A 16,719-nucleotide genomic window follows, 5' to 3' on the forward strand; every position below is an offset into this window, starting at 1 on the left:
AGCCGAGCCATCCGTCTGCTGCCTCGACTGCGCTCGCGAGCGGAGGAACACACGCCCTCGTTTTTCGCGCCCGCACACCTCGCCTCGACCGGCACGTCCGATGCGCGACCTCTCCGCCGCGATCGCGATCGAACAGCGCCGACCGACTCGCGGCGAGAGCGGGGAGATTCGGAGTCGGTGCTCCGCGACACCTCGGTTCGCGGAGCGAGCGGCCCTCGCTCGCGTATTTTTGCACGGTTTCGCCTCGGGCGCGAACGGCGCGCGGGGTGAGGGACGGGCGAGGCGCGGCGCGGCGCCCGCGGCAGATATGGCCGGGCCGCTCGCCGGGCGCCACGCGCGCGCGCCCGCGCCGCGATAGAGCTCCGCCATGGACGTGGTGACGCCTCACATTACCTCCGTGCTGAGGACCTACCAGGCCAGCGCGCCCCGCAGCCTGCAGGGCCCGGGCCAGCGCCCGCCGCGCGCCGCCGCCGCGCCGCCGCCCCCGCCCCCGCGGCCCGCGCCGCCCATCCTGCTCGCCGCCGACCCGGTGCTGGGCGAGCGCGGCGAGACCGCCCTCGAGGGCGAGCCCATCTCGTGCTTCAGCGTGGGCGGCGAGCGGCGCCTGTGCCTGCCGCAGATCCTCACCTCGGTGCTGACGGACTTCAGTCTAGAGCAGATCAACCGCGTGTGCGACGAACTCCAGATCTACTGCTCGCGATGCACACCGGAGCAGCTGCACGAGCTCAAGTCGACGGGCGTGCTGCCGCGCTCGGCGCCGTCGTGCGGGCTCATCACGCAGACGGACGCGGAGCGGCTGTGCGCCGCGCTGCTGCACGCGCCGGCCGGGGCGCCGCGCAAGCTGCCCGGGTTCCGCGTGTACCACGAGTGTTTCGGGGGCGCGCGAGGCGTGTGCGCGCCCGAGTTGGGGCTGGTGCAGTGCTCGGAGTGCCGCGGGGTGTTTCGGCCGCGGCGGTTCGTGTGCCACTCGCACGGCACGGAGCACCGCACGTGCCACTGGGGATTCGACTCGTCGCGCTGGCGGCGGTTCCTGCTGGTGGGCGAGGAGGAGCGGGAGCGCGAGCGCTGCGCTGCGCTGTTGGACGACGTGGCCGCGCGCGACGCCGCTCCGCCGCCGCCGCCCCCGCAACAAAACCACCACGCTACACTTAAAAGAAAACAGGCAAGTCGAAAGTTTTTTATTAATCATCATCGTTATCAATGGGAAAGAAACTACGTACCTACATAACAGTCGTTACAAATATTCTCTACTTCACCATTATACTTGGATAGAGTTATGGTAAAGTTAAGTGAGACTCGACCCTATATTATCTATCTCTATAATAATAAGGTTCTGCCGAGCAATGTTAATTTCGCTATGTAAGTAAATATTATAAAATAGCAAAAACAGCAAGGGTTTCAAATGTCTTAACCTGCCTCTCTACATTGTAGAGTACCCTACGGTCATATTTCCACTTCCTATCGGGTAACCGCAACGTAATTGTAGCGGTAAACGATTACTTTATCTGTGAAGTATATTTGGAACAGGAAACCCTTTTTACAATCTGTAGCAAAAATAGGAAATTTCGTAAAAATATACATATAATAAGCATTTACCACATTCTTAATGGATGAACAACTATAATCATTAGCTCTACAGTCGTATACAGTCGACATAATGCTGACACGAAAGTGTTAAGTATAAGCACTTTGATTATATACTACCTACTATACTACACGCTGAGCAGTAATTAAAAATACATTATTTTTTATTATGTACATAAGTATTTTAATTTTTAACGTTACCATAAATTGCAAAATATACGGCATAGAGAACGTCCCACTATAGTCTATACCCCACTTTCCACTATCGTCGCTTGAAAACGCGCGGCTTGACATTTGTTTTTTTTTTTAATATTTTTATTAGAAAACGTTTGACCGTTTTTTTTTTTCAATTCAATTCAATTTATTTATTTCCAAGAAATTGGTACAAAGGTCTTACAATTTATATTTGATCACAATTTCTGCCTCATGGGCGTGGAAATATTGTCATGTGGTTATCAGTTATGTCACACTAAATTACTAATAACAAAGTAAGTACATTAATATAATTATTACCAATATTGTCAACTTAAAGCCAAAAACATTGTTATCGTTAATTCAATAATTTTAACTAAATTCATCATAACTTTAAAATTAAAATTTTAAAAGAGAAAAAAATTACCTATAAACATTAAGACATTAACATATTACAATCATCAATCATGTCATACAATAATAATTACATTTCAATGAATTCATGTCAAAATAACAATAATCTAAATTTACAATGTCAGTTGTCAATTTAATTCAGTAAAATACAATGTTTTAGAAAAATAAAAATTCTATTGTTTTGTCATAAATAATATAAAAATAATTAACTAGAATAATACCTAATGTCAGAGAGTAAAAAATAATAATTTAATAGAATAATACATTTAATGTCAGAGAGTAAAAAAAACAATTTAAATAAAATGTCATTTAAACCTATTTGCGACTATTTTATCATTAAAATATTCTTGTACTGTGTAGAAGCATTTCTCTAACAACCACTCAGAAAGATCTTTCTTAAATTTATCAAAGGTAGCGTGGTCCTTTTTAATTTTATCGGGAAGATTATTATATATTTTTACTGTCATACAATATGCATTTTTGCTGTTTTAAGACGACTTTTGTGTGGGTATGTTAAGTTTGTTTTTGATTCGGTTATTGGTTTTTTTTTCGAAAAAATAATCATATTTTTTAACAAATAAACACGCTTCTAATATGTATAGGCTGGCTAAAGGTAGAATTTTAAATTTTTTAAAGAGCGGTTTAGAGGGCGTTAGGTTTCTTACTCCCGCTATAGCTCTAATGCATTTCTTTTGGATGATGAATGCTCTATCCACTTCTACTGAGTTTCCCCATAATATCAGACCATATCTTAAGACAGATGAGACGTAGCCGTGATATGATAATAAGGCTGTTTCTTTAGATACTATATTTTGTATTCTTTTTAGTGCAAATACGAACCTATTTAATCTATTACAAATATTGTCAATACGTTGACGTTAATATTGTGTTATTCTTATTATAATGACGTCGTCGGCTTGTGGGCGGTGAAACGAGACACAGTCCACAGACATAAGTGTAATTATGTAAATCAATAAACGCAATGTATCGCGGGCATTGTCCAAAAAAAATCACATGTACTTTTTATATTTTTTTTCGTTAAAATAGGGTATTTCAAGAATATAAATTAAATAATTTTGAAATTCATTGGCTAGTTTTTTCTCAATAAATTTTTAAAGTTTCGCTCTGACGTCATCATCGCCGGCCAATAATTGACCCCTGCAGTATGTTTTTTCTTTCAATCTTATTTATAATGGCTGGTTCGTCAAATGCAAGTTCTCATTATGTGAAAGCTGATACGAGAAGCTTACCAAAAGTTCGAAACGTAATGTTGGTCGAATTTATTGCTAATTTAACGCCATTGAAGGTCAAACAAAGGTTAAACATATTTGTTCAAAAATATAAGTAACTATTGGGTATTTATTTTCGTTTATATACAGAAAAATGATCACTGACCTTATTCCTCGAAATGTTTTTGTAATGAGCAAAATTAAAAAAAAATGGGCAATCCCCATTCTTCAACAACGATATTATATCTTTATGAAAAGTGCGTCGCAGTAAAGTGTTGTTACTTTTATATCAATTTCATTTTGTTTGGTCTAGCGCACTGCGTACCTTTATCAAAATATTATTATCGTGTTTGTATTAAAGACGACATTATAATAATTATATCATGACACGTTTCCTAAAAAAATAGATGAAAAATAAATAGGATGAAAACTGGAAAGAAAATACAGATTACAGATTGATTTGATTGAAATCAGCCATGTGACAGCATGTGACATGCCATCTTGCAGTGTTTCCCAAACTTTTTCCGTTGAACCCCTAATTTGAGACAGAAAAAAATAATTGAACTGTATAATATTTTTCTTTGAAAATAAACAAAATTAAATTTGAAAGAGTTTTCCATACTTATTAGGAACCATTATGGGTTTATTATTTTAAACATTGAAACAGTGACGATAGTACCATAGAATTATAACCTTTAGAAAAGGCATTCCATACAATCGTCAGAGCGAAAATGTGTCGCCCTCGAAATGAGTGAGCTCACTCATCTGAGAGCAGTGTGCCTTAGGACGCGGTAACAGCCGGACGTGTTTAATGCATTGATTACGTAAAATATGCATTGACAGCGTAAAATGAGTGAAAGAGAAAGTAGTATATTATGCTATTGCTGTAAGACAAAAAGGACGACAATATTTTCTCGATACACATTTAGCATGCAAAAACATTGCTACAGTTTTGATGGCGTATGCCATATCCAAGTATTGACATCGTTGGATAGTACTAAATTATTTAAAAGTATTGTATTGTTTACTTTACCTACGCATTGAATTTTCTTTCAACATTATAAACGTAAACGTATGGAGTGATGTGATACAAAAACAGATTGTATTACCGTGGGAGGGCTGTGCATCGGCACAAACAGGGTGTAACAAAACTAAGTGATAAAACTTTAGTTGGGTATGATGTGTCCCTTATTTAGAGTTTACTATAAAAGTAGCTGCAGCCTGCGCTCAAAGAGTTACTTACTTTTGACATCTTGATATGTTTCTATGAGAAAGCCCCCAACGTCATTAATTGATCATCTACTTAATATATAGATCTATACATATAAATAAAATTGGAGTGTCTGTTTGGAACATTGAAAGAACTGTTTTTACTACATGCATATGAATGTGTATGTCGCAGCCTATTGGTTTAAATAGCCATTCAATCAAACAGCTAGCCCTTTGACTGAACAACGCCATTCAATCACACGGCTATACGTCGTTTAGCCGACTTGTTGACTACAACGTTCAACACTACAGCTAGACGACGCTTAGCCAACTGGTTCGTTTTTGTTTTGGCGGGGGGCTGCGCCCCCCGAGCCCCCCTTTTATTTGACAGCGGTCGCCGGCTGCTGCCGCAGCACGCTCGCTGCGCTCGCTCGGCTCCCTCTGCGTTGTGGTCTAAGTTCTAACCTAACCTAACCAACTTTTGGACTTTCTGGATTGTGTTTGTTTTTATTTTGACGGGGGGCTGCACAGCACAGCCCCCCGAACCCCCCTTTGGGGGAGGCTGCGTCCATCCATTTCATAATCCCGTAATTTCTCCTCGAATATTTGTTGAAATTTTAATTCACTCTTATGTGCCTCCACAATTTTTGTCTTTTTAATAACACTTGTAACTTTTATTAACTACTTTCTTTCCGAAAAACAACCACAAATACCAACAAACACCTGCTAGTTGACGCCATATTGTGAATAAAACGCACCTAGCGCCGCAGCGGTGCGCGCTGAACTACTTCAATTAGACGGCGGCTTTTGAATGAGCGACTAAAATATTCAATATAAAAGCTAGACGTGTGATTGAATGGCGTTGTTCAGTCAAAGGGCTAGCTGTTTGATTGAACGGCTATTTAAACCAGTCGGCTGCGACATATATATGCTACATACACCAAAACAACATTTTTTTTAATTTTTGTCTGTATGTCTGTCTGTCTGTCTGTCGGTCTGTTTGTTCCGGCTTATCTCTGAAATGGCTGGAGCGATTTTGACGGGACTTTTTTTGGCAGATAGCTGATGTAGTAAGGAATAACTTAGGCTAGTTTTAACCGATTTCCGAAAAGGAGGAGGATGTATTTCACTTTTTTTATAATGGTTCGCGGACAACTCCGCCATTTGTGGGCCGATTTCCAAAATCCTTTTGTTGTTGAATGAGATGTAGCCCGAATTTAGTAACATGATCATAAAAGTGGTGATCTGATGATGCAATCCATGAGAAATCGATGGGACTCCTTGAAATTTATATTAAAACGCATAGTTATTCTCTTTTTTATTATCTTTGTTATCACATTTTACTGACGCGGACGAAGTCGCGGGCAACAGCTAGTACAATAATAATAATAAAGTTGGCGCTCTTTTAGCGCTTCTACACTCACTGTGAACTCTATTGAACTCATATACACTCTAATATTGAACGGCATTTTGACAGCCAAGCGTATTCAATATTCATGCGTTTGCAGCCTAAAAAACAACTAAAAAAAAGGTCTTAGCCATCAAATCCTCAGAGCTCACCTGGGGTCTCACATAAAAAATGTTGCTAATGTCGCGTTGTACACATTCGAATCACTAAATTGTAACAATGGCTTTGAGGAACCACAGGTATTAATCACCTGCTTTCCAGACCTAATTCATAAATTATGGATAGTCAATATTATATTTATTTATTATTGTTTAAAGCTCATTTAATAGATAATCACGTACGGTTCATAATTAGGTTGAAGATTCGAAAGCGTCGTTTTTGATAATAATAAGGAAAATATACTTGTTTATTTACATTGAAGTCTAGGTTTGAGTGTGTCATCTGAATTTAAAATACGTCTGTACTCGTTTATTTACTGTCCACTCGGCTTCTGTAATCAAATGAGGCACATCGAAAGGTTATCAAGAAATGTCAAGGAGCGCGATAAAGTACACGTTTTTGTATTATCTTTGTGCTGGATACAAACACAATTTTCATTATTACTGGGGGTTTTAGATAAATGTAGTTTGAGAATAATATTATGTCCTTTAGGCAGGAGGTCCCAGGTCTACAGCTCCGAGAAAATCTGTAAGTTCCAGGAAAAATTAAGTTGTGGTTTATGAATTCACTTTCGGTTAAATTTAGCTTTAATCATAGACTATCCCCCTTTTTAAGAAAAATATTTAAAAGGGGGTCTAGCCTGTGACTTTTCCAACGTATCAAGGACGAAGACATTAGCATGGGTTAGTATTTGTCCTAAGTGTGAGGATTTTTTTAAGGGAACTTGAATTCTCTAATTCTTAAGTATTAATAAGTATAAACCTTGAAATAATCGGCTAAGTGCGAGTCGGACTCACGCACGAAAGGTTCCGTACCATTATAGAGCAAAAAAATAGTGTCTTTTGTGTGGGAGCCCCCCCGAATTATTTATTTTATTTTAATTTTCTTATTAAGCATTAAACTACGAATATAACTAAAGATTTTGTGAACATTTCAAGTGCCTACCTGTTGTGGATTACGAGCAAAAAAAGCCAAAAAAATCACGTTTGTTGTATGGGAGCCCCTTAAATATTAACTTTATTTTGTTTTAAGTATTTGTTGTTATAGCGGCAACAGATATACACAATCTGTGAAAATTTAAAAAGTCTAACTATAGCGGTTCTTGAGATACAGCCAGGCAGACAGACGGACAGACATCGAAGTCTCAGTAATAGGGCCCCGTTTTACCCTTTGGGTACGGAACCCTAAAAAGATTTTTGCAGTAACAGCTACCCTAAGCTATTTTTGCTAAACTCTTTTTTTCATCTTTCGTCAGTGATCGGTCTAAGCATAGCAGATACTTTAAAGCTGGCATATCTGCGATGGAATAGCTATTCAGCGTGTAATAATACAAAAAAAAAGTATTTAATATTCACATAAAATATGGAAATTACTCCAACCGGTTTCTTATTCTAATTAGATTCGAATTAGTTAGGAATATTGATATTATGCCCTCGCTACTTTAAATATTTTTTCTACTTTAAATTTTTAATGTAATGCTTACATAATATTTTGTTCCCCCGACATGGCCGACAGATTAAATTGATTTTAATGGATTTTGCTTAAGGGGTCCCCGGAAAAAGTTTCAGTAGCACGTCGTAGTGTATTAAACAAAGTATATTTTTTATACGTTAGGATAAACACTGTCAAAACGCACATTACTGATTTGATGAACAATGAACCGTTTGACGTAGCGATGTTTATTATTGTAATCAGCTTTTATCGGCCAGACTTTCGAGATTCGAGTGCAAAACATAATTATCACAACCTCAATGATATTGTTATCATCGCCATAACCATGAATTGCAACTAGTGTTCTTTCATAGTATGACATACATAACCTTCCATAGACTTGAAAATATAAGGATTAAGGAATTAACCCGGCCAAATGAACACGCAGTCTTTCTTCTTTCCTTGTTCTCTTATTTAAAGAAAAATTTCATCATTTTGTAAATTCTTAACCTGCGTAACACTAACGAAAACGTACGAAACTACACACATTTTGTAACTTCTGCAAGAAAACCATCATAAAATAAATTAACTACAGTTCAAAATGTACAATAGGTAGCTTGTAACGCTAACTTGCAGACTAAGCGGCTACCTGGTGAATATTAAAAAGAAAGCGTCAGCATATTCCGAATGGATTTACGTATTAAATGTACGATTTACAATGCGAAACGGCGCGTGACCTAGGCCCTAGCTTAGATGCGCAGTTGCCAGGTAGTGTACAGCGAGGTTTACGGCCTAACGCTTTAAATACAAGGTTTAATGTTGATGATTTTCGTTGGATTAGAGAAATTGTAAGCATATGGCGGACCTACGTGATTCGGTTGGGTTATGTTAGGCCCAGCCGAGAGAGTCACGACTGACATTGACTTTTCATAACACAACCAAATAACGTAGGTCCTTTATCTGCCATCTTTAATCTAATAATTAATTTATTCATACCATTGGGTACGAAGAACTATGCTACCCGAATGTAATTTAAAAGTGGTTGCATAATTCATAGATCTGCGCCATGCTATGGCCTGTGGGGCTATATGTTTGTGGTCAGTACGACTGGGTAATGAGTTAATGACTGATGACATTTAAAGTGTCATATTAACACATTTGGTGTCAGCAACGCTCTTCTCGGTAAAACTGCGCAGCAGTACTAGACCACGTTTTAGTATCGGAATCACTAATTCTGATGAAAAAAGAGAACTGTGTATGTTCATATCTCCCAAATGTCTAAACCGATTTTGATGTAGTCTTAACGTTGGGAAGCTTACACGACGAAGAGTGTTTTGAGCTATAATTAATCATCATCAACTCGTTAACTCCTTGGCAGTGAGTTATAAAGAGTTTTTTAACGTACCTAATAGAGTGTACATTTGCGTACTAATTTCACCATCTATATGCCTCGACTTCTCTGCTTGGTATTCAGGTAGGTATGTCGAAGACAAGTAAGTACATGGCTAATCAAATTTACAAAGTTGCATTATGCTACCGTTCTAAATTTACATGGAGCGAGCGATGACTGTTAAACAGTTTTGCATACACATACGGAATCTAGTATATTATTTTGCAATAATTAATTATACCAAAACAAACATACAAATAAATACTTGTGACTACAAAACGTTACGATTTGACATACAAATAAAAAATCAAAATTGTATCAAACCTTTTATACTGACAAACGGGGGGTCACGATATAAAGTTTGAAAAGCCCTGGCTGGGCTCATGCTTGACGTAATCAGCACAATGTTCTAAAACCTAATCTCTCTTAGCTTCACATTAAACTAGTTGATAAACACAGTGTAATGTAGGTATTAATAAAATTGCGGGTTGCGACGATGTATTTTTAGCGGCCATTCTTGGCAGTGGTTGCTTGCTGAGGAAATATTTTAGATTTTCAATTTTTTGTTACCGATACTACCGATACTGTTTTTTGAAAACCCACAGGCTCTCTACAACAGGGATATCCAAAATGCCGAGGAACTTTTTTGAAAAATATTTTTTCAAAACCATAGCACCGAGTTAGGAAATACTTAAAAGTTAGAACTTTCCTCCTAAGAAGAGCATTTGTTTCTTCTAAGTGTTAAGTGACTTTTCACTACTTAATTGATAACTTGAACTTTTTCACATCGTGTCATTTGGTCTCGTGTACACTATTTTATTTTTAACCCCCGACAAAAAAGAGGGGTGTTATAAGTTTGACGTGTCTGTCTGTCGGTCTGTCTTTCTGTCTGTCTGTCTGTCTGTCTGTCTGTCTGTGGCATCGTAGCATCCAAACGGGTGGACCGATTTTGATCTAGTTTTTTTTGTTTGAAAGCTGACTTAATTGAGAATGTTCTTAGCTATAGTTCATCATGATCAGCCTGCTCCGTGCTGAAAAATCGTGGTTCATCTGGTTCGTGAAGGGCCGATTAGCAACTTGCAGTCGTTTGGTGGGCTTTATTGCATTCTAGTTCGTGACGTTTATGAATATTTACACATTAATGGAAAGTTGACCTGGTGCTGCAGCATCACCTGGTAATCAATAGGATACCCAACTCCTCACCAACTTAGAGCAATGGTTTCGTGTTTGGGCTCATTTTAATTGCGACAACTAGTAAGACGTAGATAATCAATAAATTTTTGCATGCTGCTGCTGCAGCATCACCTGGATTCTATAGGAGCCGAGTCCATATGGAGCTAAGTGGAGGTTTCATGTTTGGACTCATATTGACGGCCTCATCCAAAAGGACATTCCTAGATGGTATTCATTGGGATATAATATGATCCTGTTGATAGGAATTATTCTGCACTATAACCAACACAAGTTTAAAAAAGCATGAAATAAAATTAAATTAAGAAATTTAAAAAACCCCCGCCAAACAACTTTAAAAAGTAATGAAATAATATATTTTACTGGCTTTAAGTTTAAATAATTCCTAAGTGTAAAGTGATATTTTAGTCCATAATTGTTGTCAAGGTGTGTCGGGGGACCGCTAATGTAGATGTTTGATTTCACATAACATTATAGTTTAAGGGTCAGTTTTCAGCAAACCAAATCGAGACAATCAGTGACATGGCGATACGAAATGCAGAAGACACTGTTGGCGGTCCCCCGACACAGTGACAACAATTATGGACTAAAATATCACTTTACACATAGGAATTATATAAACTTAAAGCCAGTAAAATATATTATTTCATTACTTTTTAAAGTTGTTTGGCGGGGGTTTTTTAAATTTCTTAATTTAATTTTTTAAATCTGCAGCTTCTGTGTAATTTCCTTTTTTAGGGTTCCGTACCCAAAGCTGGTAAAAGCAGGACCCTATTACTGAGACTCTGTCTGTCTGTCTGTCTGTCTCCAGGCTGTATCTCAAGAACCGTTATAACTAGACCAGCTAGACTTCTGTTTTCACAGATTGTGTTTATCTGTTGCCGCTATAACAACAAATACTAAAAACAAAATAAAATTTATATTCAAGGGGGGCTCCCATACAACAAACGTGATTTTTTTGGCCTTTTTCGCTTTATGTCGATAATGGCAACAGATAGGCACTTGAAAATTTCACTTCATCCTCAGTTATAAACTGTATTAAATATGTGCAGTGAATAACTAATAATAAAATTAAAATTTAAGGGGGGCTCCCATACAAAAAACAAAAAATGTTGCCCTATTTTTGCTCTATAACTGTGCTATAACGGTACGAAACCCTTCGTGCGCGAGACCGACTCGCACTTGGCCGATGTTTTAAAGCTACAGCTTCTCTACATAGTTGCTACTAATATGTTCGCTGTAAAAGCTGTAAACAGACACTAAAATATTACAGTGTTCCTATTTGGCGTGTGCTTAGGTGATGTCTCAGGTCTCTCTCATGAAAATTGACGAAGTGCGAGCCGGACTAATTAAGTAGAGTTCTGTAGTCTAGACTCTAGACTCTAGAATTATATATACATCCAGGTGATCGAATCCAGCGCTGGATTATTATAATAATACTTAATAGCTCCCATACCGGTTTCGGCACAGTATAGCAATATTATGTCATATTGCTATACTGTGGTTTCGGTGACGGTGGCTGGTTTCATTGAAACCAGGCCAGCTACGCGGGAGTAATTTTATATTGCCCAAGTGTGTGCGCAGTACACAAGAGCGACCAAAAAAAAAAAAAAAAAGGCTATAGGTCAAGCAGAGTAGACAGAACGTAGTAAAAATTGTGTTGTTTTTAAATTTGAAAAAAAGGTATAAATCTTCAGGAGATTTACAATAGTATCGTGGTTGGGTTTACCCTTACTTTACGGAACCCTAAGAATGGTCTCACAACTCACAGGTGTAGACAATAATGTTGGTCTCTGACTTCCACATATTTCACCATAAATGAATAGAATAGAAAATTTGTAAATTGCACAACTTAAAATTAAAAAATATAGGAAAAACTATGCACTTATGCACATAGTTTTTTCCTATTGATTCCTGTTGACTACGGAACCCTAAAAATGAAATATAAAATATTCTCGTGTAAATTGGTGAAAAAATGGCGCACGCTTTCAGACGAAACCGCCTATTTAGGTCAAGCGTTAGTTTTCGTGAACTTTTACTGGGAGAGTGGGAATATTATGTAACGTCGGCTTCGCGCAAGGTTTTAGATTTAAACGCTACTCTCTGTGCTTTTACTTTAAAGTGTAAATCTATTTTTTAAGTATTCTTGCTCCCATGCGAGACAAAAATATTGTTCAAGTTTTTTTCTACAAAACTATATTGTAAAGAAGTGACAAATAGGTCGTATTAATGCACAATAATACTGTGCACAATATTAATATAATATAGCTAACTCAAAGCAATTTCCTTTAATTCAACTGTTCAATTATTCCAAATAAACATAATTATTAATTACTTACAAAGTGTTGTCAGTTGACCAACCGTACACAGTTAAATGCTATTTTTATCATCACATTTGTATGAATTATTTGGAATGCGGTAATTAAAAATTAATTATAAAGTATATTTGCAATTAATTTATTATGAAGACATACATTAAATTAATTATAACGATAAAAGAACTAAAAGTAGACGAGACAGCTGTTAATTTCAGACTTATTAAGTTTTACCTATGCATTATAGTCGTGTATTGTTTTTTATTTTAGTTATTTTCCTTGTTGTTAGTTGTGAGTTGTGACTGTATAATTTCAAATTTGTGATTTATAATTTACCTGTCCATTTGATTACCTGAAAAGAAAAGTAGGTAACTATTTTACAAACTTTTTAGTACTTACTTAGTAAAAAATAGTACAAAAATTTTATTTGAAGAATGAAATACAATTAAATACGGCCTTCAAACTAGACACACGTGTTGACTACAAAAAACTTGATTTCGTTTTAAAAATCTGAATAGATTATTAAGTAAGTATGAATTATTTTTATAAGAAAAAAAGTGTAGTACAGTTTTATAGATTTTTTAACATCCTTAAACTTTTCTTGTACTTACATACTGTGCTTAAATATAGGTCTACCAGAATCTGATGGCAAAGAGTGAGAAAATAAATTGACTAGTAATACCGGGGTAATTGGAATAAAACATTTTGATCCTTTTTTTCCTAATAGCGGCTTATTCTGTGAGTGAAACATGCGAAAATAAAAATGTATCCAATGATCAAGGATATTTTTTTAAAATCTGCCGTCAAAATTTGCCATCAGATTCTGGTAGACCTATAATATTAATATCGATCTAAGAAATAATTCTTAAGCAACCTAATACTAATCTAGAATTAATTCAAGTTGTGGATAAAACCAGATGTTTATAGCCAAGCCAAAGGTAACATCGAAAATTTTGTACCAAAAACCAAACTGTACAAAAAAAAACATATTTATCCGAAGTATTTTGAACCTCATAACATTTTGTATTTTAAGATGTTTTTAATTTTCCACTTTTAAGTAAGTATTTTAAATGTAGCGAAAATCTAAAAAAAAAACTAAGCCTAACAAAAACATCTGCGGTTTTTTATTTATTATATTAATTAATTCAATGGATCTAATGATTACAAACTAGTCTAGGCTAGACATCTGCCAGGTTTTTTATTTAATTTTAGAGGGCTAGATACTAATTTATAAAAAAAATATTCAGAGGCCGTCGACCGCTTTTAGTTCTTTTACGATTTACACGTGTCTAATGCCTGATTTTTTAAGGTTTTTGACAGGACTTTATGTATTCAACAGCGTTAATAATATAATTGTTTAATAATAATTTGAAATCAGCCAATCAAAATCTCTAGTAAATCGATAAACTTATGTCAAAACCACAGATTTTTTTTTTGATTTCTAATCATTAAGAATAATGTACGAAGCAAAATTTTCTTCATCTAAAAAACTTTTAAAAGCCTAACCAAATCTATAAACAACATCGTAAAAAAATAACATCACGATGAATGTTCAAGTATTTAAAAATAAGTGTCCAAAATAGGAAACTGTACTGGCTTTTATGGTCAAACTTATTTTTAACTCAGTGGCAAAGATAAAACAATAATTCGAAGGGTTTTAAGTTATTCAAAACTATATTTAGACTTTTTATTGCGTTTTCAAGCTATCGGATAGTTTTATGTGTTGTACGAAACCGTATAAAAATTTTATGCGCATTTTTTATTCAAATTTTCCGTAAGTACTTCTATTTGTAGTATTTTTTTGCTGCGGCATACGCGTTATTCTGTACGGCATGAATAATTTTGATTTTTTTAGAGGAGGCAATGACACCTCCGAAGGATTTGTGTAGATTATGCTCCAGGTTTAATGTAACGTATACCGATGACGAGATATCCATCACAGGATGCGAGGAATAGTAATGCGACATTTGTGAGTCTAAAATTAAAAAAAAAAATGTTTTTGATAACAACTTTGAGATAGGTACAACAGAATAAGAAAAACTTTGAGATACGATCAGCGATGGTTTGCTCTGTATTTTAGATTCTAAATATATTTATTTTTCGTATTCTAGACTTAGAAAGGAAATAGGTATTATCATAATACCCATTTCCTATTTAGAATAGTATAGTTACTAAACGAACGGCAGAATTTAATAGCTTAATTATAAAAATTAAGCAATAAAAAAAAATATTTGGAATAAGTAAGTAACACAAAATAAAAATGAAACTGAAACATATTGCTAAAATTATTTAATTTTCAAAATATAGAACAAAAATCAATACATGTTTATCGACGTTTCCGGCTGTTTCCGGCTTGTACAATTATTGCATAATGCTGAAAGAATTGTGGCAATTCTCCTCAACATAGTAGCCTCAAAATTGTACCGCATCTTTTTTATTTTTTTGATAATTAGTACCTATATTGTTCTTAGTATTTCGGAGATTAAAAAATCTGCCTATTTTAAGTATAATATGCGACTTGATTTATGTTTATTACTTTACTTTATTCTTCAGCTTTTATATGCCACCTTTTAAATTATTCCAACATATTTTATATTTATTTATGTTTTATTTATCCTCATTTTCTGGTGATATTTGCAAATAGAACCAGTTTAGCAATAAATTGTTGTCAGCTTGTAACTAAAAATTCAGTTACAAGTCTTCAAGCCTATTGCGATTTGCGTGTTTTAAATCGGCCGAGCGCGAGTTGGGCTTGTACGACTAGGGTTCCGGATAAAACGACTAAACACCGCTACATAACTTACCTTGCTGTATGAGATCTACGCATTTATATTAGTCTGATATTGTAGTGGCTATTGGTAACAAATAATACATCTTTTTAACAGTTACCGTATATCATTTATTTTAACAGTTTACCTATCATGGTTAACCTCAATTTAGTATCCTTTATCTCAACCTTGCCTTTAGGGTACGGAACTGAAAAACCCGGTGCCCGATGGTACCACATGAGCGTTAGATATTTTGTAGCTGGTAACTTATACGCGTGTAGAACTTGTGGATGTTATGGTGAAGGCTCGGTTGGTCGTGAGTCGTGACGTCACGTCTGCCATGTGCCGCCATGTCGTTGCGCTGTCTGCGCCCGCGCACGCCGCTCCCTCCCCCCGTCCCGCCCTCCCCCTCCGCGACCCGCTGTCTGAGAGAACGGCTGACCAGTGACCTTGTAGCTGCTTCCCGCTCTAGCACGAGCGATATCGCATGCCCGAGCGAGACAGACGAACCGGTGTAGAAATAAGTTGTTTGTGCATGAAATGTTCTCTACTACTCTCGTGTATTTGAATTGGTGTTGCATGCCCAATTTTTAATCGCTGTTGACGTACGTAATTACGAGCGGCCACCGATTTTACATAACTCTAAGTTTTAACATCATAAAAATATGTACTTAACGAAAATAATAAAAATAATGTATTGTTGTTGTACACTGCCAGGAGCTATCTTAAAGTTTATAATATAAGAAAACCACTAAAATAGTCCACGGTTGCGTAGAACGGAACGTGCCAAAAAAGTGACGCGTCCAGCTAATCAATCATTTTTTTAAAAAATCGATTTTTGGGCTCGTTCGACGCATCGGTAAATTAGTGATTTAAAATTGGCGGCGTACGCGGAGGTTTGTTGTGGTAGGGGGTATCGACCTTGGACTCGCGCGCCACCTCCTAGCAACAACCTATCTCCAATTATTACATCAAAAAACTCGCATAGTAATTTAGTAAAAGGACTATGCCGCGGGCGGCTGCTATGTAGTTTTAACAGTTGGATTAAATTCTACGCTACTTTTTGATTTAAAGATAAGAACACTTCGAAGTAAACGAAAAAAGCAACAATAGTTGCACTGTAGTCTATAGTTATTAACCCATCAATACCCAAGCAGCAGCCGGCTGCCGCATAACAATTGAAAATCTATATTCTATTGCGTCTGCGATACCCACGATGGAGGTGTTAATTTGCTATCACTATAATATTTATGTGTCTCAAAAGTAGAAAATACGATGAAAAAACTGTACTCAACAGTATGTAGAGCTCTATACCATATGTATTATATAGAGCTATTATAATATAGTCTACATTTTAGGTCCGTGGCCCGTGCAATGAACTCCTTAAAACAAAATAGTACATTCCTCTGAAGCCTTAACTCTGTCTCGA

At 36.9% G+C, this 16,719-nt stretch overlaps 1 protein-coding gene across 1 annotated transcript in view; it reads left to right on the forward strand.

The window, feature by feature from the left end:
- Positions 1-321: 321 nt before the first annotated feature.
- Positions 322-16,719, forward strand: part of LOC121735527 (ski oncogene) — a 59,631-nt gene continuing 43,233 nt past the window's right edge. The window contains exon 1 of the mRNA XM_042126367.1: positions 322-1,162. Coding sequence (XP_041982301.1) covers positions 368-1,162 — 795 coding nt within the window. The 5' untranslated portion in view covers positions 322-367. The remainder of the gene's footprint in view (positions 1,163-16,719) is intronic.

The sequence above is a fragment of the Aricia agestis genome, chromosome 17 (genome assembly GCF_905147365.1).
Source record: "Aricia agestis chromosome 17, ilAriAges1.1, whole genome shotgun sequence".
NCBI classification, from domain to species: Eukaryota; Metazoa; Arthropoda; class Insecta; order Lepidoptera; family Lycaenidae; genus Aricia; species Aricia agestis.